Source organism: Lepidochelys kempii, chromosome 6, assembly GCF_965140265.1.
Source record: "Lepidochelys kempii isolate rLepKem1 chromosome 6, rLepKem1.hap2, whole genome shotgun sequence".
NCBI lineage: Eukaryota > Metazoa > Chordata > Testudines > Cheloniidae > Lepidochelys > Lepidochelys kempii.
In genome coordinates this window covers 76280694-76300571 of record NC_133261.1, presented here as the reverse complement: position 1 = coordinate 76300571, position 19878 = coordinate 76280694, and the positions used below count along the sequence as shown (strand labels likewise).

The window sequence follows — 19878 nt, the reverse complement described above, 5'->3', positions numbered from 1 at the left end:
TAATTATCTACAACAGAGACTGAACAACATGTTAATGAAATTCACAGATGATGCTAAATAGGGAAGAGTTTTGAGCACCAGTGAGGAGAGAGAAATAATCCAAAATGACCTAGAGATATTAGAAATAGGAGTAGAACACAACAAAATTCAAGTTGGAAAACTACAATCTATATCTGAAGGGAAAATTTTGAAACACAGCTATGAAGTAGATGAGAGAAAGCTGGAAAGCAATAATACTCAAGAAATAGTGGGAAGCAAAGTAGATAAGGGTATGAAATGTATTGTGGCAGCAAAGGAGGCCAAGAAAATTTGTAGCTGTATCAAGAATGGCATCACATTACACAACAGAGAATAATTCTCTGGTGTGACTGCAGTTGGAATATTACATTCAGTCCTGGGAACTTTAATATCTGGATGATATTGTCAAATTGGAGGATGATTAGAGAAGAGGAACCATGGTGTTTAGTGGGCTGGAACTTTTTACAGAGAAAGATTATAAGAATTAAATATGGCATAGCTTTCTACAATATAGTATACTAAAAATATCAGAAGGTAATAAACTCCATTTAGGAAATATTTAGACCAACACAAGGTGACATAACTAGAAGTATGCAATTAAAATTAAGACAGGGAAAAATTTAGCTGATTATCAGGAAATACATCCTGTCAGCAAAATCTGTAATACTGTGAAATGGTCTCTTAAGAAACCCCTTCAGTTAGAACATTTAAATGTAGACTGCATAATGAATATTAAAAACACAAAAGGGAACAATTCTGCATTGACAGGAAAGGGGGTTAGATGACCTAACTGGTCTTTTCCATCTATAATGACTATGATTCTGCATCATAGGCTAATTAAAGGATTTTTTTGTTGTTCTGGGAACAGTGTTTCATTTGACTGCTAGATTTGAAACTCTGTCTTGTAGTAAGAAATATCAAACAAGGAATCTCATTAACCCAATTTTATCCAAACATGAGGTTTTTAAAACATTCTTTGTGTTTGTCTGGAGTGATATTGATATTCAGGGATGAGTTCTGACAAGCAGTTTGAGGGAATTATGCAGCATTTAAATCGAAGTGAAATCAATGGGCTTTAGGTTCCTAATTTGCATATGTGCTTTTGAATATCCCTCTGGCATCTCTCTGTATCTTTAGGTGCCTAAACACTTATGAAAATCTGGCCCTGTGTCCTTTGAGATTTTCAGATTGTAGATCTCATCTTGTCCCACCTTGTTTTCCTCTTCACTGATTGGAAGAAGAAAACAAGCTTTCCTGTTTTTTCAGGTCCTAATTCATTTCTCAATTTTCCCAAATTAAGAAAATGTTTTCTCTGTACCTGCAAACTAAACTGAAACCAAAGTAATTAAGCCAAAAGCTTTACTACACAACAGAAACACAAAGTACTTACATTTGGAAAAAAGTAAAATAAACAAATTCATCCATTGTAAAGACTGAAAAATAAACAGAGATACTTATTTAATATAGTATATGACATCAAGACATATTTACAAAGCTTGAGTTGACCTCAGAAGCTTCTCCCCCTTCTGGATACAATTAAAAGAGAAGTGCCCTTTAACTCATTAAAATTTCAGGAGGTCTTTTCGATGCACCATATTTTTGGTTCTATTTTGAATGATTTTAATAGATTATAATAAATGTAGAATTTAACATAGGTTATCATACTTTTAAATTTAACTTTAAACAGGTTTATTTTTAAAAAGAAATATGTATTAATTAAAAAATCTGATGTAAATTTTGTAAAAATGATCTTTTTCCTTTAAATCATTGGTTTTTTTTAATCCACCCTGAAATTATGGTCATCAATTGCATGAACAGGATGTAAGTAATATACACATCCTGTTCATATTTAGTACCTCATTCTCATTTAGAGTATGTGTACCCTTCAAAAAATGTGTGTGCATAATTTGTGTTAGCTAATCCTTGTTACATAACCTGAATTAAATAGCAGTAAAGACGCAACTCAGCTTTTTACTTGGGTTAACAGCTCAAGTCAAACCTAGGCTGCCATGTAGCAGAGTTAAAAGCAGAGTTGCTGTGTCTTCACTACTATTTTAATCCAAGTTAAGAACATGGCTTTTTTTTTTTTGCAGTGTAGACATACCCATACATTAAGGGCCCTTTACACTTCTCTGACAGCTTAAAGGGAATTTAAAGTGAATGTAAACATCAGTGGCCAGGTAGAATAAATGTAAAGATGGACTCCTTTGTCTTATGTTTTGAGACTATATTCTGAATTAGAGAAGTAAGCAGTGTCAGCTCATAATCATGAAGAAAAGCAATTCTGATAAAGAGAGACCCTTAACTATTCTCCCCCCTTACACCACACTGTTCCATTCCCCTACTCCCCTGAACCTTAAAATCTTTTACTCCAAACTCTAACTGAACATAAACTAAGTGCCACAGATCTTATAGGAAGAACTATTCTTGTGAGATTTGTAAGCCATCTTTAGGATTTATAATCCTAAAGTGTTTTATATAGGTATAAAATCAATAGGAGCTTGTTTTAACTTATTTGATGTCAACTGTCACTGCTACAAGCTGTGTTCAGATCATATTTAACCAAAAATCTTAGAAAAATCACCAAAGTTTTCATGTTATATTTCTCCAGTCTCCTGCATATTTTGAAAGGGAATTAAATTGAGATCAGGATTGTATTGTAAACAGTTACGTTTACTTGACCGTACCCTGATCTGTTTTAGGTTCTTGATGTGCTTTGCTCTCTGTGTCTCTGTAATGGAGTTGCAGTGCGTGCCAATCAGAACTGTATCTGCGACAATCTACTCCCCCGAAGAGATTTGCTCTTGCAAACCCGTTTGATTAATGATGTGACAAGGTATAGTGCAGTGTTTGTTTTGTTGCTATATTTGCAAATGAACAGAGCTTTAGTATTTAGTATTACTTTAAATTAAGAAAATACTCTGTTTTATTCTGGGGAGAGAAACTTTTTTATTAGCAATCACTGAAAGACATACTCTTTAGGAAACTTTTAGATGATAACTGTTTTTAAAAGTTTCATCATACTAACAATATAGGAAATGTTCTGGAAACTGTCTTGGAAGAGAAACTGCTTGTTGAATTCCCACTATAAAAAAATGAAAAATTGATTATTTATATAATACCATAAGTATACAAAATACAATGCTGTATTGTAACAAGGTTGATGCAGGGCCCTCTTGGACATTGGTGAGGTTTGCAAACAAATAACAGGTCCGTTAGGGAGAAAGGATCAAGACAAAAAATAAGTCCAGTACAATAGTGTAATATAGTACAAAAATTGTGTATTATATAAAAGGAATCAATATTCTTTTTCCTTCTCCATGCACACTAGCTAATAGTGTACTATTTTCAAATTAGGAAATTACTATTAAGAGGTTGATAGTTAATGATTATATATATTATTTATTAAAATTTGTACCTCTAATCTGAGCATACTTATGATATCTGGCCTAAATTTCTAAGATTTTGGAATCGGCATTTGAGGGTTTCATATCCGGGTCTCTTCACTGTTTTGGCACTTCTAGCCAACATCTCCTCAGTAATGTTATTCAGATGAATCCCATTCAAGTTCTCAGTTGTCCAGTGGACAGCAACGTGCATGATGAGTGAGACATCACTCTTCCATGAGAGAGTGAAACTAACTTCTCTTAGGCTGGTCCAAAGCAGGGCACTCCTGGATCAGCCTAAGAATATACAGTATGTAAGCATATTGTAAAATAATTTGTTTTATTAAGGATTTTATTTCTTCATATCTCAACCCCCATCTTTTGGTATCAGGAAAATAGAAACAATATTGTTTTTCTTTTTATAGGATACATTTTTCCTTCATGCATAGCACCCTGGACTTGTTTGTTATTCAGTTCAGCTAAGAATTTGGCACAATTTCTTTCTCTATCTTTTATTTATTAGTAGTATTATTTATTATGCAGACATACAAAGTCATAAAACAGATAGAATCAGTCTGGACAGAAGTTTACATGATGTGTCTCCACATCTGAACTCAGGTGTCATATTTACACAGTGCCAGCACATCCCTCGGCCCATGCTGCTTCACGCAACCCCCATTGGCCTGGAGCAGTGAACTGTGGCCAGTGGGAGCTGCGATCAGCCGAACCTGCAGACACGGCAGGTAAACAAACCGGCTCAGCCCCCCAGGGGGCTTACCCTGGCGGGCCGCATGCCAAAGATTGCTGATCCCTGGTGTAGTGTAATGTCATATTCCAGTGTTGCAAGAAGCCAGGAATACATAGTACAAAATGTACAATCAAATGTATCTCTTCTATTCTAGCATGAGGCCAAACATATTTTTGGGGGTTGCTGAGGGCTCTGCACAGTATAAGAAGTGGTACTTTGAACTAATAATCGATCAGGTAGACGCATTTTTGACGGCGGAACCCACTCATCTACGGGTTGGCTGGGCCTCTACATCAGGTTATGCTCCTTATCCTGGAGGTGGAGAAGGATGGGGTGGCAATGGTGTTGGTGATGACCTCTACTCCTATGGTTTCGATGGCCTTCATTTGTGGTCTGGTAAGTACTCTTTAGGCATATTTTTCAATTATTCTTACCAATAACCTTCTAAAAATTAGTATTCAGGAATAATATATCCCTAAATATTACTCCCAGGTCATCATTACTCCATTGCATGCTATTTTGCAATGAGCCAGATTCCACTCTCCAATGCACAGGCTGGATTATTCTGGAATTCTACCTCTATAAATGGAATCAAATTCCTAGGCCATTGTTTTTATATCTTGTCATTATCTAACCTAGTCTATTTTCTATCTACATGGGGACATGTGGTGCACTGGATCCATGCATGGAACTCCCATTGACATAAATGGAAGTTGTAAATGCAGATCTACAGCAATAAAGGGCCCTTAGCGTGCCTGAGATTAGCAGATTATTGAATTATATTGTGTGTGGGATAACAAAGAACACAAATTAATAATATTCAAGATCAGTGAATGTTACCTTACTGTGTAATCCAGTATTTCATTATGATACCACATAATGGAATTTCTGTTTTATTCAGTTAGGGTTTTTCAGCACAATTTTCTAGGTTATAAAAAAGCAACGTTAAAAGAACTATATTCTGTTTGCAAAGTCAAGCACTCAAAAGTTAGAAAATGCCAGAATTAAGATTTCCTGTACAACCTTAATTGGCCCACTTGTATGTGCACATTGCGATATAGTCTTTCATGGCATGATCACACATTTCATTTTCACAAGACTCCTGCCTCATCCAGTATATGGGATAGACCCTGCTCACTTAAAGAGCATCTATAAAATCTTTCTTGTTCTCCTTGTTCACTGTGTGGGTCATGCCTTATTTATTGCACATTATTCAAACACTGCTCAGAAGTTAGGATTATTAATTTCCTCATGGGCTTGTCTATCATCATTAAGTGATCCATCCCATCACCCATTCCCAGCATCTGGCAAACAGAGGCTAGGGACACCATCCCTGCCCATCCTGGCTCATTATCTAGTTCTTTTTGAACCCTGTTATAGTCTTGGCCTTCACAACAACTTCTGGCAAGGAACTCCACAGGTTGACTGTGCATTTGTGAAGAAATACTTCCTTTTGTTTGTTTTAAACCTGCTGCTTATTAATTTCATTTGGTGACCCCTAGTTCTTGTGTTATGAGAAGGAGTAAATAACACTTCCTTATTTACTTTCTCCACACCAGTCATGATTTTGTAGATCTCTATCATATCCCCTTTTAGTAGTCTCTTTTCCAAGCTGAAAAGTCCCAATCTTATTAATCTCTCCTCCCATGAAAGCTGCTCCATACCCCTAATCATTTTTGTTGCCCTTTTCTGAACCTTTTCCAATTCCAAGAGATCTTTTTTTTATATGGGGCAACCACATCTACACGTACTATTCAAGATGTGGCCGTACCATGGATTTATATAGAGGCAATATGATATTTTCTGTCTTATTATCTATCCCTTTGTTAATGTTTCCCAACATTCTGTTGGCTTTTTTGACTGCCACTGCAGATTGAGTGGATGTTTTAAGAGAATTATCCACAATGATGCCAAAATCTCTCTCTTGAGTGGTACCAGCTAATTTAGACCCCATCATTTTATATGTATAGTTGGGATTATGTTTTCCAGTGTGCATTACTTTGAATTTATCAACATTGAATTTCATCTGCCATTTTGTTGCCCAGTTACCCAGTTTTGTGAGATCCCTTTGTAGCTCTTTGCAGTCTGTTTTGGGTCTAACTATCTTGAGTAGTTTTATATCATCTGCAAATGTTGCCACCTCACTATTTAACCCTTTTTCCAGATAAAAGTGTTCTATAATGCTAAGGACTCTTGGAATGCTAAATGGGGAAAAATGATATGTGATCATATAATTAAAGATTCTATCATAATGCAAACTCACAAGGGGTCTGAAATAGGGTTGCCTGTACAACCTTAATTCTGACATTTATGACCTTTTATGTGCTTGACTTTGCAAGTTTAATAATGTTTTTTTTAATATATGTTTTTGTGTGTTATATGATATAAAATACATACATGGATGCTTCCATATCCATTTTACTTTTTATGCTTCTGTCATATAACTTATCTCAGATGGTGGAAATAATGGTGAGGAATTTTTGTGGGGATGCCCATCTTTAGAATACTGCAGGAAAAACATGTTGAATAAATTATTCCATGAAAAAATGACAAAAAGTACCAAATAGCATATTCAGTGAGTACTATTAAAGCAACTTTATCCTTACTTCACTGTCCTGAGTTATACTTAATGTAAATTATGAGAGTGCTTCCATTTGTATTCTGGAAAGATATAAAATCTTGGTCCAGAATGTTGTAGAGGGCAACAACTGCAGTAGATACTGCTCTTGTGAAAGCAGTTTCAGGTTTTACACAAGACTCTTGGAATAAACTGGGAGAGATGCTTTTGGGAGTGGTTAGTGCTTTGGATTCATTTAACTAAAGATCCTAGTTAAATGCCTTAATGCCAAATGTATATTAAACCAAGCTTCTTGGTATCTTAGGACACACAAGTTAGTATTGCTGAAAAAATGTATTATTTTTAGTCCTTCAAATGTACCAGTTTGCCTTTTTGTTGTGTTAAATATTAAAATAAAATGAGGATTTTCAAAAATGATGAAATGGGAATATGCCAGGATGATTCTTATAGCCCCAAGTGGGCAAGACAACCTCCAGATGCTCTTGATCCAGACTATAGTGACATTACCTCTTGTACACAACCTACTATCACTGAATTGTGGCCAAGTTCTCGACCTTAGCCCTCTCAGTCTCCACCTTACAGCATGGATGTTGAATGGCTAAACCCATTGGAGAGGGGCTGCTCTCAACAGGTTCAAAATATTCTCATCAGTAGCAGATAATTTTCCATTAGGGTAACTTATCTTGCAAAATGGAAGAGATTTTCTCTCTGGGCCACTTGGCTCCATCATCAAAAACACAGGTTCACAGTATCTTGGAATACACATTGCATTTGAACAATTCAGGCCTCTGTGTAAGCTCCATAAAGATTCATTTGGCAGCCATCTCTACATTCCACCTTGTCATTGAAGGATGTTTGCTCTTTTTGCATCCCATGGCTGAAAGATTTTTAACAGGTTTACCTGGGGGTTTATCCTCCTATTTGTTAACACATTACCCGGGATTTTAACTTGATATAGATAAGGCTCATGGGACCACTGTTTAAGCTACTGGTCTCCTGCTCTTTTCTTCAGCTGTCTGCAAAGACAATGTTCTTTTTAGTGCTAATATATGCTAGAAGGGTGGGAGAGTTGAAGGCTTCGATGGTGGGATCTCCATCTTTTATAAAAATAAATTTCCTTTAAGACCTCACCCTAACTTCCTGACAAAAATGGTATTGGGTTTACATTTGAATCAATTGATTAATCTACAGAAATTCTTTCCAAAGCCTCATAACCATAAGGTTGAAGACACTTCACACACTAGATGTGTGACTCTTTCTATGCTGATCGGACTGTGATCATCTCCAAAACTGTTTCTAACATAAACAGAAGAGAATGAGAGGTCAGGCAGTTTCTGCACAGAGGATCCAGAAATGGATAACTCTTTGCATCACGATTTGTTATGAACTGGCTACCTCTGTGGCACTTTTAATTAACATTCCAATCATGGAAAATTATAGAGCTGCTACATGGTCTTCATGCTGCCACCAAACATTATGCTATGAGAGCTTCCAGAGCTGATGCTGACTTTGTAAAATCTGTCCTTCTGCCTTTATTTAAGAATAATTCTAATTCCCACCACCTAAAGAATTACTGCTTGGGATCACCAGAAGTAGAATATATTTGTGCACAAAGAATCGAAGGAGAAAAAAATGGTATCTTAACTATACAGTAATGTGTTGTGCACATATATTTTCCATGAACCCACCTTTGTGGTCTGACATCACCGAGATACTAGTTTAAAGGAAATGGGAGGAGGTCAGGTGACTTTGCTCTTTTCATGCCTGTTGCTGAGGGCATAGATACACAGGGCACATGCACTGCCCCAAGAGGTACTGCCAGGTAAACATCTCCGACTCACGTGCAGTGGGTGTGCACACACCTGAAATGGATTATATATGTGCACAGCACATCTTGAAGAACAACAGTTATTGCGAAGGTAAGTAACCATTTTTTGTGATTACTTGGAAGTATGAGAGTTATATCCCCTCTAATTTTATTTAGTCCTCTAACTGCAGATGCTCTCGTTATCCCTATAAATATTTAATCCTGTCCATGAATGAAGTTAATTATAATGCAGTGGGAACTCTGATATTTCATGAATAACTGAAATAAGACCTAAGTACTTGGGCAGTAGGTACTAAAATTATCTGCCAATCACTATTAGCTTTATACAGGCAAAGGCTTTTGAGTTAGGTCATGGTATGAGCACACATTGCCTGAGCTGAGCATATTCCTTTTTGCTAACAGCTTCAAAGGTCTCAAACAATTTGCTCAGTTCACGCACTGTTCTGCCACTTATCAGTCTGGAGAATGTAGCTCATTGTCTGTCTCTTAAAGCAAAAACAGTCACAAAGCAGATGAAGACAAGGTTATGTCTTCATGTCTGAAAGAAAATAAATTATATGAAATAGCTTGTGAGGCTGTCAAAATATTTGTGTCGGTATAGTTGCTATTCTCTTGCTAACCCCTTAAATACAGGAAATTGTTCAAAGCCTTTCTCCCCTAACTCCTTTCTCATCAGGTCGAGTACCCCGAGCTGTAGCATCTGTCAATCAGCATTTGTTGGCATCTGATGACGTAGTTAGCTGCTGCTTGGATTTAGGGGTGCCCAGTATTTCATTCCGCATTAATGGGCAACCTGTACAGGGAATGTTTGAGAACTTCAGTGTCGATGGACTTTTCTATCCTGTGGTGAGCTTCTCTGCAGGTATCAAGTAAGTGCTTGATCTCTTCCTATTAATATTTTGGGCTTTTTGCCATGCTGTCATGATGACATGTTTAACATATATGATTTCTTTTATTTTATTGCTTAGATACTCTACTACTTTCAGTCAGGGAAAAATACATCCATTTGTTTGGAGACTAGTTGGTATGGAGTTGGAACGTGGAGCTTTTGATCTCTTGGTGATTGATTTGACAATGACTGAAATCATTATCATTCGATGCCTTTTTGGTGACTTAGAGGAAGTTAGTTTGGTCTCAGTCCAATTATCAGTGGACAAGTATCCACTTCAGAATCACAGCACCACAACTGGCATTAACTGAAACTTTGTTGGCAATCTCAAAAAGAGGTGAAAAAATAAATTATCATGAAGACTAAACTCCCTTCTCACACTACAGAATTTGAAGAACAATAGTGCTGCAGTATGGGAAACCTTATATACTCTACTGCTCATTCTCCATGTGTTTTATAGAAAAAAAATGAAGACGTTTGACTTCAGAACTGTCAGTCTGGCACCTTTCACCACACCTAAACTCAGTTCCAAAAATATTTTTCAAGTGTGATTCTACTCTCAAAAGTCACTGGGTAAAAATAGTATCCTCTTTCTTAAGAGAGCTGATTAAACTGTTAAGTCTGTTTACTTCAGTGACTAAAATAAATTACTAATATTAGCATTGTTAATATTACAGAGCCAGCATAGTAGACAGTAAGGTGGATTCTATTCTGGCTTTTCAATGATCATCAGAATTGTTACCTAAATTTCCAATCAGTTACACCTGTGCAGACCCGTTAGGCACAGGAAGCTCTGGGGGCCTCATTTACGCTTTATTACTGTTTTGATTTGCAAGTAGGAAAGAATGAAACCTGACTTTCAGAGCCCAGGATCATTCTGCAAGTAAGGAAATAACTGAGAGGGTGTGATGGTGTGTAAAAGCTCTCTGCTGAGCTAAGATAAGAAGGGATTGATGGCTTGGCCTGAAGTTCTGTGGTTCTTGCAACACATGCAAGAAGTATCAAGCCTAGAGGGAATAATCAGGAAAGGAACCAGCAGCAAAGGAAAATAACAAGGTGCAGAGGGCATGGGCACCTTTGCAGAAGGGGAATCTCTCTATAGGCCTGGAACGAATTGAATCCCACAGTTGTGAGACCTACATCCCACCCAGAATAGAAAGGAAGAGCAGTGGGGCTTACATTAGGGAAGAAAAACTCAGGCTACAGATGATTCATCCATTTAACAATTAGGAAAAGTGGCTAGGTTTTCCTGAGATAAAGGAAGTCTGAGGACCAGCTGTATGTGGGCTTTTCCCAAGGAGCTGATTTCACAAATGTTATGAAATGGGAGAACTCCCAGGCCTCTCCAAACAGAATAATCAGAGGGCCTGGAAAGAGATGAGGAGTGGGAGTGGGTTTTACTCTCTCTCTGGAACCGACATTACTCTCTACCCAATTTAGGGCGTAGATAGACAAGAGCTAGTTGAAAATTTTCAGAAGGAACAGTTTTCCACTGGAAAATGCTGATTCAGTGGAAATAAGCCATTCTGTGGGAACATTCAGGAGGAGCACACTTCATCAGCCTTTCTGATTAGCTCCTCTGTCTGGAGGACTTCTCTCTGCTCTACTCTGGGGAAGGATGATACAGGACCACGAGGTCTCCATCAGGGGGCCTCCAGACCTAGTCCACTCTGCCACATGCTTCCTCCTTCAGGCTTGTGTCAGTGGTTCTTGCACCCATCAGTCAGGGCATACTCCACTTGGGCTGCTTCTGGCTCTCTTCAGCCTCTGGCTCTTGGGCTACCTCTGCCTCTGAATCTGGCCTTCTTTGGCCTCGGGGTCTGGCTCTGGCTCTGCCCAATAAATACTTAAAATCTTGCCTGTTTTCTGCATCTGCCTCTGGCTCTTGCTCCCTTCAGCCTCTGCCTCTGTTGTTTTACTGCTTTTGCCTCTGCCTCTGACTCCGGCTTCATTGTCTTACTGCTTTCTGCCTTGGCCACTGGCTCTGGCTCCCCTTCAGCCTCTGGCTTTGTTGTTTTACTGCTTTTGCCTCCGCCTCTGGCTTCAGTGTCTTACTGCTTTCTGCCTTGGCCGCTGGCTCTGGCTCCCCTTCAGCATCTGGCTCTGGCTTTGTTGTCTTACTGCTTTCTGTCTGGCCCCTGGGCCTCCTTCAGCGTCTGCTTCTGGCCTCACACAATAAAACAGTTAAAAGCTTGCTACAGTAAAACAGTTAATTCTAACCTAGCCCCCTTTAGACAAGATCGGTCTGAAGATCCCGCTTCTGTTACCAGAATGTAACAGGGTCGGCACCTACCTCTCACTGGTGCCCCCTTTCTCTGGTCAATATGCCTTCAATCAGTTTTTTTCATGGGGCAGCACCCACCTCTCCCAGGTGCCCCCCCCCTTTGGTTGGTTGATTGGATGTAAGCCTGATTTTGGTTTTAGTTCGTATATCGGGGTGGCACCTGCCTCTCATGCACAACCTCCCCTCCCCCAGCTGATGGTTCTCTTGGCGAGTCTTCAGTGACTCAGTCCTCCGGCCGAGCCACATATGTTGCCCCCCCTTCCGGAGTATACAGGCCAAGTTCTTATCTTGGCCCTGGTATGGGACCATAGCTCTAAGGCTTCTCCCAGAGGCACTGCCTTCTTCAAGCACCTAGCTGGGGCCCATCTCAGTACCCGCAACTGGTGGTGTTTCAGCAGGCCTCCCAGACCAGCGAGACCTATCTCGGTAGCCTCGCTGGCCTGGCCAGGTTCAGTGTTCAGTCCCACTGGGCTTCAGCCTGCCTGCACTGACCTTCCACTGGTCCTGCTGCTCTTCTTGCCAGCCAGGCATCCAGACTTCAGCAGCCTTCTCTGGGCTTCAGTCCTGTCTGCAGTACTGCTGCTCTTCCAGCCAGCCAGTCACCCAGTCTTCATTCCTTGAACTCCACACAGCAACTGAAATTCTCTGCTCTGCTGCTTGTCTTTTATATAAGGCCCTTCTGGCCCCAGATTGGCTGCTCCATGAGCCCCTCTGATTGACTGTTCCTCTGCAGCCACTTTAGGCTGTCAGAAGGACTTCTCTCTGCTCTACTCTGGGGAAGGGTGATGCAGGGCCATGAGGCCTCCAGCACGGGGCCTCTGAATCTAGTCCACCCCGTCACACAGCCCCACAGACTTTTACCTCTGGGCAATATTGCCACAGGCTGATGCTCCCAGGTTGAGACCCCAGAATCCCTGACAGCCTCCTATATCTTTTCCTCCTCATCCCAATCTCCTGATTCAGCATCACGGTGAGATTTTGCATCCGGTGCTCAGCTCCCTGCGTCTCATGGCATGGATGCTACATAGTTAGATGAGGAGAAGGAGGAGGAATGATGTTCGGAGGCAGTCCAGCAAAACTTGCTTAATAGTAGAAAGTCCTCCACCAGAGTGGCCTATTTGGCCAAGTGGAAGCAGTTCTCAATGTGGTTGCTAGCCCAGGGAGTTCAGTCACCAGGGATTAAAGAGATCCTCTGGGCTGACCTAGCCCCACCCTGTTATACCTCCAGTTAATGCCAGTTCTGGAGGGAAAAGGAAAAGAAAGTGTGGCTCAGTTTGGGGCTGACTGGCAAAGGGGCAGGAGCTAACCGCCTCTGTAACTGAGGGGAAGGATCACTAACCTGCCTGCCAATGCCACCATCTGAGAGGAAGCACTGTCTCCCAACCACAGGAGACTCTGGAGGAGTCCAGCACCAAAGAAAACTGAGGGGTGAAGCCTAGGGACATTTTGGGGCTCGGCCTCCCCAGTGTGCAGCCAACTGCCTGAAGCAGTCTGGGATTGTAACGAGGTTCTGTTCAAGGCCCACAAGAGGACCCTACAGGAAGCAGGCCACCCAATTAAGTGGACTAGAGGGGCCATGCTCCAAACAGAACAGATTGGTAGGAAGTAGCCCAGGACTGGGACCTGGTGAAGAGGGAGGGTCTAGGTTCCCCTACCTTCCCCCCTTTCCTTGAAGACTGAGGACCCACAACCAAGTAGGGGGCCAAGAACCATGCACTCTAACCAGTAGGTTGCCTGGGCCTCCGGACCACTCAGTAGAGATGCCTTGAATTCAGGACATCTTGGAGTACCTGTTGCACCTTCAGTCTTCCGGTCTTGCACTTAGTTCATTGAGAGTCACCTGGCAATGATTTCTGCATTTCATCCACTCATCCATGAGAAGTCAGTGTTTTTTAACTCTGTGCTTGTGAGGTTCTTGAAATGAGTCACTTGTAACCACCCACTGCTAAAAGAACTACTGTATTTCCTTTGTGGAACCTTAATGCTGTCTTAGCTGCTCTTATGGGACCTTGTTTGAGCCTCTGGCAACTTCTTTCTCCCTCTGTGTCAGAAAACTGCTTTCCTTGTAGTGATCACATCTGCAAGGAGTGTGTGCGAGTTGCAGGCTTTGATGGCAGAACCTCCTTACACACAATTTTCCAAAGACTGTAACCCTGCAGCCGCACCCTAAGTTTTTTATCTGAAGTTATTTCTCTTGAACCAAGTTATGTCTACCCTACCAGAGTTCTTCCCTAAGTCACATTCAGCCCCAGATGAGCAACATCTTCACACTTTGGCTATCAGGCAATGTTTAGCTTTTTACCTGGGTAGAACTAAATCTTTCCATTCTTCATCTTGTCTGTTTGTTTCATATGCAGATTGAATGAAGGGGCAAGCAGCCTCCCTGTAGACAATCCCCAGGTGGATACCTTCCTATATCATGACAGCATACAAAGTACCTCAGATTGCACCTCCCCATAGGCTGCAAGCTCATTGCATGAGCGCCCAGGCAACATCAATGGCATTTCTAAAGTGATACTCCTATACTGGCATTTGCAGGGCTGCCACTTGGTCCTCTACATATGTTACACATCACTATTGGATCCAGATCAGATGTGAACTTTGGGAAGGTAATCCTGCAGTCCTTGGTTAAATAGCCCACCTCCTGCAAGTACTGCTTGTGAGTCACCTACATGGAATACATGGCTGCATCTATTCAAAGAGGGAAGAATGGTTACTTACTTGTACTGTAACCTGTTCTTTGAGTTGTGATGAAAATGCGCATTCCACAACCCACCCCCATCCCCTATGTATCAGGGACTGTGATCTGGATGTTGGGTACGAAGGAACTAAGGGTGGTTGGAGCAGCACCACCTTTATATAGCCAGGATGGGACTAGGGCCACAGCGTGCAAGTACTACCCTTATGGGTACTGCTAGGCAAAGTTCTCCAGTTTTGGTGCACTGGGCACTCGCATACCTACATGGAATACGTGTCTGCATCCCATCTCAAAGAACAGCAGTTACATTACAGGTAATTATTGCCACATCAAAAGATTCTTAGAGAAGTCTCACTCATTCCTCTTGTGATACACAGGTTCCCTTCTTGGAGCTTGAATTTGGTGCTAGGAGCCTTAACAAAACAACCATTTGAATAACTACATTTTTACAGCCTAATTTCTCTCTCTCCAAATTTCTTTCTTAGTAACAGTCACCTCAGCTAGAAGGATATTGGAAGTTGGAGCATTTTCTATGGAGCCTCATCTATGTATTTTTCATAATGACAGATTCTTTGTCTGGACCTGTCATTTATTCCAAAAATAAATACATTTTTCCACGTTCTTTTCTCCTAATCTAAGCATCCCAAGGAGATTGAATGTCATAAATTAGGTGTCAGAAAAGTACTTAAAATCTATCTCAAGAACACAGCTCTTTTCATTTTATATGACTCTCCAGCTAAAGGGAAGAAAGCCTCTAAATCCTCTATTACAAGGTGGATTAAGGCAGAGGTTGCTGAAACCTATAGAGCATTTGAAGTGAATTCACCAAATAATGTTACAGCCCACTCCCTGAGGGGTTCAGCAACCTCTTGTGCAGAGAGGTCTTGCACTTCATATGAATCTGTAAGGAAGCAACGTGGACATCAGTCAACACACTCACAAAGCACTACAAGTTGGATTTCCTTTCTTCTTCAGATGCAGCTTTGGGGAGAATCATAGGACTGGAAGGGACCTTGAGAGGTCATCTAGTCCAGTCCCCTGCACTCATGGCAGGACTAAGTCTTATCTATACCATCCCTGACTTAACCTGCTCCTAAAAATCTCCAATGACGGAGATTCCACAACCTCCCTAGGCAATTTATTCCCGTGCTTAACCACCCTGACAGTCAGGAATTTTTTCCTAATGTCCAACCTAAACCTCCCTTGCTGCAATTTAAGCCCATTGCTTCTTGTCCTATCCTCAGAGGTTAAGAAGAACATTTTTTCTTCATCCTCCTTGTAACAACCTTTTATGTACTTGAAAACTGTTGTTATGTCCCCTCTGTCTTCTCTTCTCCAGACTAAACAAACCTAAATTTTTTCAATCTTCCCTCATAGGTCATGTTTTCTAGACCTTTAATAATTTTTGTTGTGCTTCTTTGGACTTTCTCCAATTTGTCCACATCTTTCCTGAAATGTGGCGCCCAGATCTGGACACAATACTCCAGTTGAGGCCTAATCAGCACGGAGTAGAGCGAAAGAATTACTTCTCATGTCTTGCTTACAACATTCCTGCTAATACATCCCAGAATTATGTTTGGAAACAGCATTATACTGTTAACTCATATTTAGCTTGTGGTCCACTATAACCCCCAGATCCCTTTCAGCAGTATTCCTTCCTAGGCAGTCATTTCCAATTTTGTATGTGTGCAACTGATTGTTCCTTCCTAATTGGAGTATTTTATATATCCTTATTGAATTTCATCCTATTTACTTCAGACCATTTCTCCAGTTTGTCCAGATCATTTTGAATTTTAATTCTAGCCTCCAAAGCACTTGCAACCCCTCCCAGCTTGGTATCATCCACAAACTTTTTAAGTGTACTCTCTATGCCATTATCTAAATCATTGATGAAGATATTGAATCAACCCGGACCCAGAACTGATGCCTGTGGGATCCCACTAGTTATGCCCTTCCAGCATGACTGTGAACCACTGATAACTACTCTCTGGGAACAGTTTTCCAACCAGTTTTGCACCTGCCTTATAGTAGCTCCATCTAGGTTGCATTTCCCTTGTTTGTTTATAAGAAGGTCATGTGAGACAGTATCAAAAGCTTTACTGAAGTCAAGATATACCACGTCTACCGCATCCCCCACTATCCACAAGGCTTGTTACCCTGTCAAAAAAAACCTGTCAGGTTGGTTTGACATGATTTGTTCTTGACAAATCCATTCTGACTGTTACTTATCACCTTATTATCTTCTAGATGTTTGCAAATTTTTTGCTCCAATATCTTTCCGGTTACGGAAGTTAAGCTCACTGGTCTGTAATTCTCCGGGTTGTCCTTATTTCCCTTTTTATAGATAGGCACTATATTTGCCCTTTTCCAGTCTTCTGGAATCTCTCCCATCTTCCATGACTTTTCAAAGATAATCGCTAATGGCTCAGATATCTCCTCAGTCAGCTCCTTGAGTATTCTAGGATGCATTTCATCAGGCTCTGGTGACTTGAAGACATCTAACTTGTCTAAGTAATTTTTGACTTGTTCTTTTTCTATTTTAGCGTCTGATCCTACCTCATTTCCACTGACATTCACTATGTTAGACATCCAATCACCACCAACCTTCTTGGTGAAAACTGAAACAATGAAGTCATTAAGCATCTCTGCCATTTGCACGTTTTCTGTTGTTATCCCCATCCCCCTCCACCCATCCCTCGTTGAGTAATGGGCTTACCCCGTCCTTGGTCTTCCTCTGGCCTCTCATGTATTTGTAGAATGTTTTCTTGTTACCCTTTATGTCTGTAACTAGTTTGGTATTGTTTTTTGCCATGGCCTTTCTAATTTTGTCCCTACATACTTGTGTTATTTGTTTATATTCATACTTCAGAATATGCTGCCACAGCATTTATCTGGGGTCAGTCCCCATGTACATTATTTGAACCCTCTCCCCCAACCCCTTCCCTGGGGGTGAATACTGCTTTGCACATCCTGCAGTACAGACTACTTATCTGTGAATTTTCTTTCCAATACCCTCTGATGTTCTTGCCCACCTGGAGAAGATTCATTTTTCTTAGAATTATAGCTTTTTCCCTCTGTTTTCACAGATTAGAATGGAAAATACATGCTTGTGTAAAGGAATATTTGTTTGTTCCCTAAGTCTCTGTTACAAGGTTCACATGTTAAATTTAGGTGACTAAGGGTTTGTCTACATGACCACTTAGTTTGTAGCAAGCTGGCGGGTGAATCTATCTAAAGCTAGCCTGCTAAGATCTAACTGTCCCTGTGGACTTGCTGATGTGCCCTAACAGTTTCTGAGTGTTTCAAACATGGTAATCAGAGCATACTAAGGAACTGTGCACATTAGGAGGGTCTACAGGACAGTTAGTGTCGGTAGACCAGTGCACAGTAGATTCACTTCCCAGCTAAAAGTTGGTGTGGACAAGCCCTTATTGTAATATATTCAGTTAGTATTTTTCGGCTTTGGAAGCTGTCATTTTTGGTTCTCCACAGAAGGGTCATCCTGGCTCCAGGCTGGCTGTCAATCTGTGCTCTGCCTCCAACTAGCAGGGAGAGGGGGAATGCCCACAGTACAGACTGTTGGACATGGAGGGTATTAAAGAAAATTCACAGGTAAAAAGGAAAATTTTGTGGAAACAGCTGAACCATTTGGCTGAAACACATACAAAATTCAGCCTGAGGCAGATACCTGACATGGAAAATTTCAGCCCGAATGGTTATAGTGTGTCCAAGTTATAAACAGTTGAAACTAAAGTTTTATAATGAGAAGTGTGGAGCAACATGAACTGTGGGAAGCACTACTGTCTCCTCCTATGATAACATAACACCGTTGGAATTCAGATAATCAAGGAAGGGATTTAACCAGACCACTGTCTTGAGAACTCAGTTTCTTTAAATTTATTCAGATTCATTTAATCTCTGTTTAAGATAGCATGAAGTGACAGAAGTGAAGTCTGAGACTAAATTAAAATGCGCTTTCTAACACATTTATATATATCACAGCTGTTCAGAGGATCTGAGAAACTAGAGGGTCCAGATGTTTTGACATGAAGAGTCAATATGTTTAGAGATAAGTGCTATGTGCAGTTAGTAGCTGAACAGGTGGTATGTTAAATACTGATACCACAGAGCTCTCTATTTCTCAGTCCTGTTCTGTATCACAGAATAATATTAGCTATTTGACATTCTTATCATTCATCCTAGAAAAATCATGTATAATGGAGCGAGCTGTAACCGCAGCTGTCTGGGATATTGAGGAATATGTTTGAGAAAAATATGTCCAATTGAATTATAAGATTTTTTTCCATTTCAGTGCTGAGCCTAAATGCTCTATTGGCTAAATAATTTACTTAACCTTTTGAATAAACTGCAAATCAAGAAGTTTATATGTTTCTAATATACTATTAGTAGGTAATATTATGCCAGAATCAGAAATCCTGTTCACCGTTTATCTATGCTATCTCCATTAACTAAAAATAGAAATTGAGAAACCAAGAAATAAAAAAACATCATAAACTATTTTTCATTAACTTAAAATGAATGGAGATGGGCAAATGTAATGGGAATATCTACACTAAGGAAAATATGTTGGAAGATCTTATGAAACATGTCATGTTGATGACCGTGGTTTCCCCTTTAGCAAAAGCAAAGTGCCAGTGGAAATTTCCCCATAAAGATGTGCACCCCCTTCCCTACACAGATTTAGCCTCGGATTTACAACAGGGCTGCTAAATACAGGTAGGATGGTGATTTAATGCTAACAATAGTAGTGCAGTAAATGAACCTGGAAGGAAGGAATACCAGCATCAGATATAACTAATTTTCTGGTGTCTGCAATCATTCTTCATGTGTTCAGTGAAAGCAGATAGGAAGGAGAATGGGATGCACTCAGGCTGAAAGGAGCAGAAGCAAAGTGAAGGTAAAAACAAAGAAGAAAAGAGCAGTAAAAAAATTAGAGGAGAATAGGAATGCAGGAAAAGGAGGGGGAAAAGAGAAGGGAAGAGAAGAACAGTAAAACTAGAAGAAAGCCATAGAAGTGAAAACTTTATATAGAAAAAAGGATGGAACCTGGTAGATGTGAATTCTTGAAGGATTTTTAGGTTTGTATGGGGGGAAGAGTTTTGGATAGTCCCTGTTCTTGTTCCACTGTTGTTCTTCTGTCTCCAGCTGAAGCTTATTACTTTTTTCATACATCTTTTTTCTTCTTTTTCCTGAATCTGCCTCACTCTTTTTCATTGGAATTTTACGGGCACAGGCATCTGTCACATTTTGTTCCTAATTTGCCCAGATTGGCCTATCATGGAGAAGGGTTAGGAGTGAGGTGGATATAATTCATTACATAATATAATATAATATAATATAAATCATAATTCATTACAAAGCCATTCGCACATATGCATGGGATAAAAGTAAAAGAGATATAAAAGTTTGGTTGACAAAGGTAACTTCA

The 19878-nt window shown here is 40.2% G+C and overlaps 1 protein-coding gene across 16 annotated transcripts in view; it reads left to right on the top strand.

Annotated features, from left to right (window-relative positions):
• RYR3 (ryanodine receptor 3) overlaps nucleotides 1-19878 on the top strand; it is a 581477-nt gene that overhangs the window by 199447 nt on the left and 362152 nt on the right. For 15 of the 16 annotated variants that reach the window (XR_012159473.1, XR_012159474.1, XM_073348839.1 and 12 more), the window contains 3 exons: nucleotides 2721-2854; nucleotides 4307-4548; nucleotides 9235-9427. Coding sequence is in view for 14 of the 16 variants with exons in the window: in XM_073348839.1 (XP_073204940.1) it covers nucleotides 2721-2854; nucleotides 4307-4548; nucleotides 9235-9427 (569 nt within the window). In the remaining 2 variants the exon portion in view is untranslated. The remainder of the gene's footprint in view (nucleotides 1-2720; nucleotides 2855-4306; nucleotides 4549-9234; nucleotides 9428-19878) is intronic. The other variant, XM_073348838.1, reaches the window with a different exon arrangement.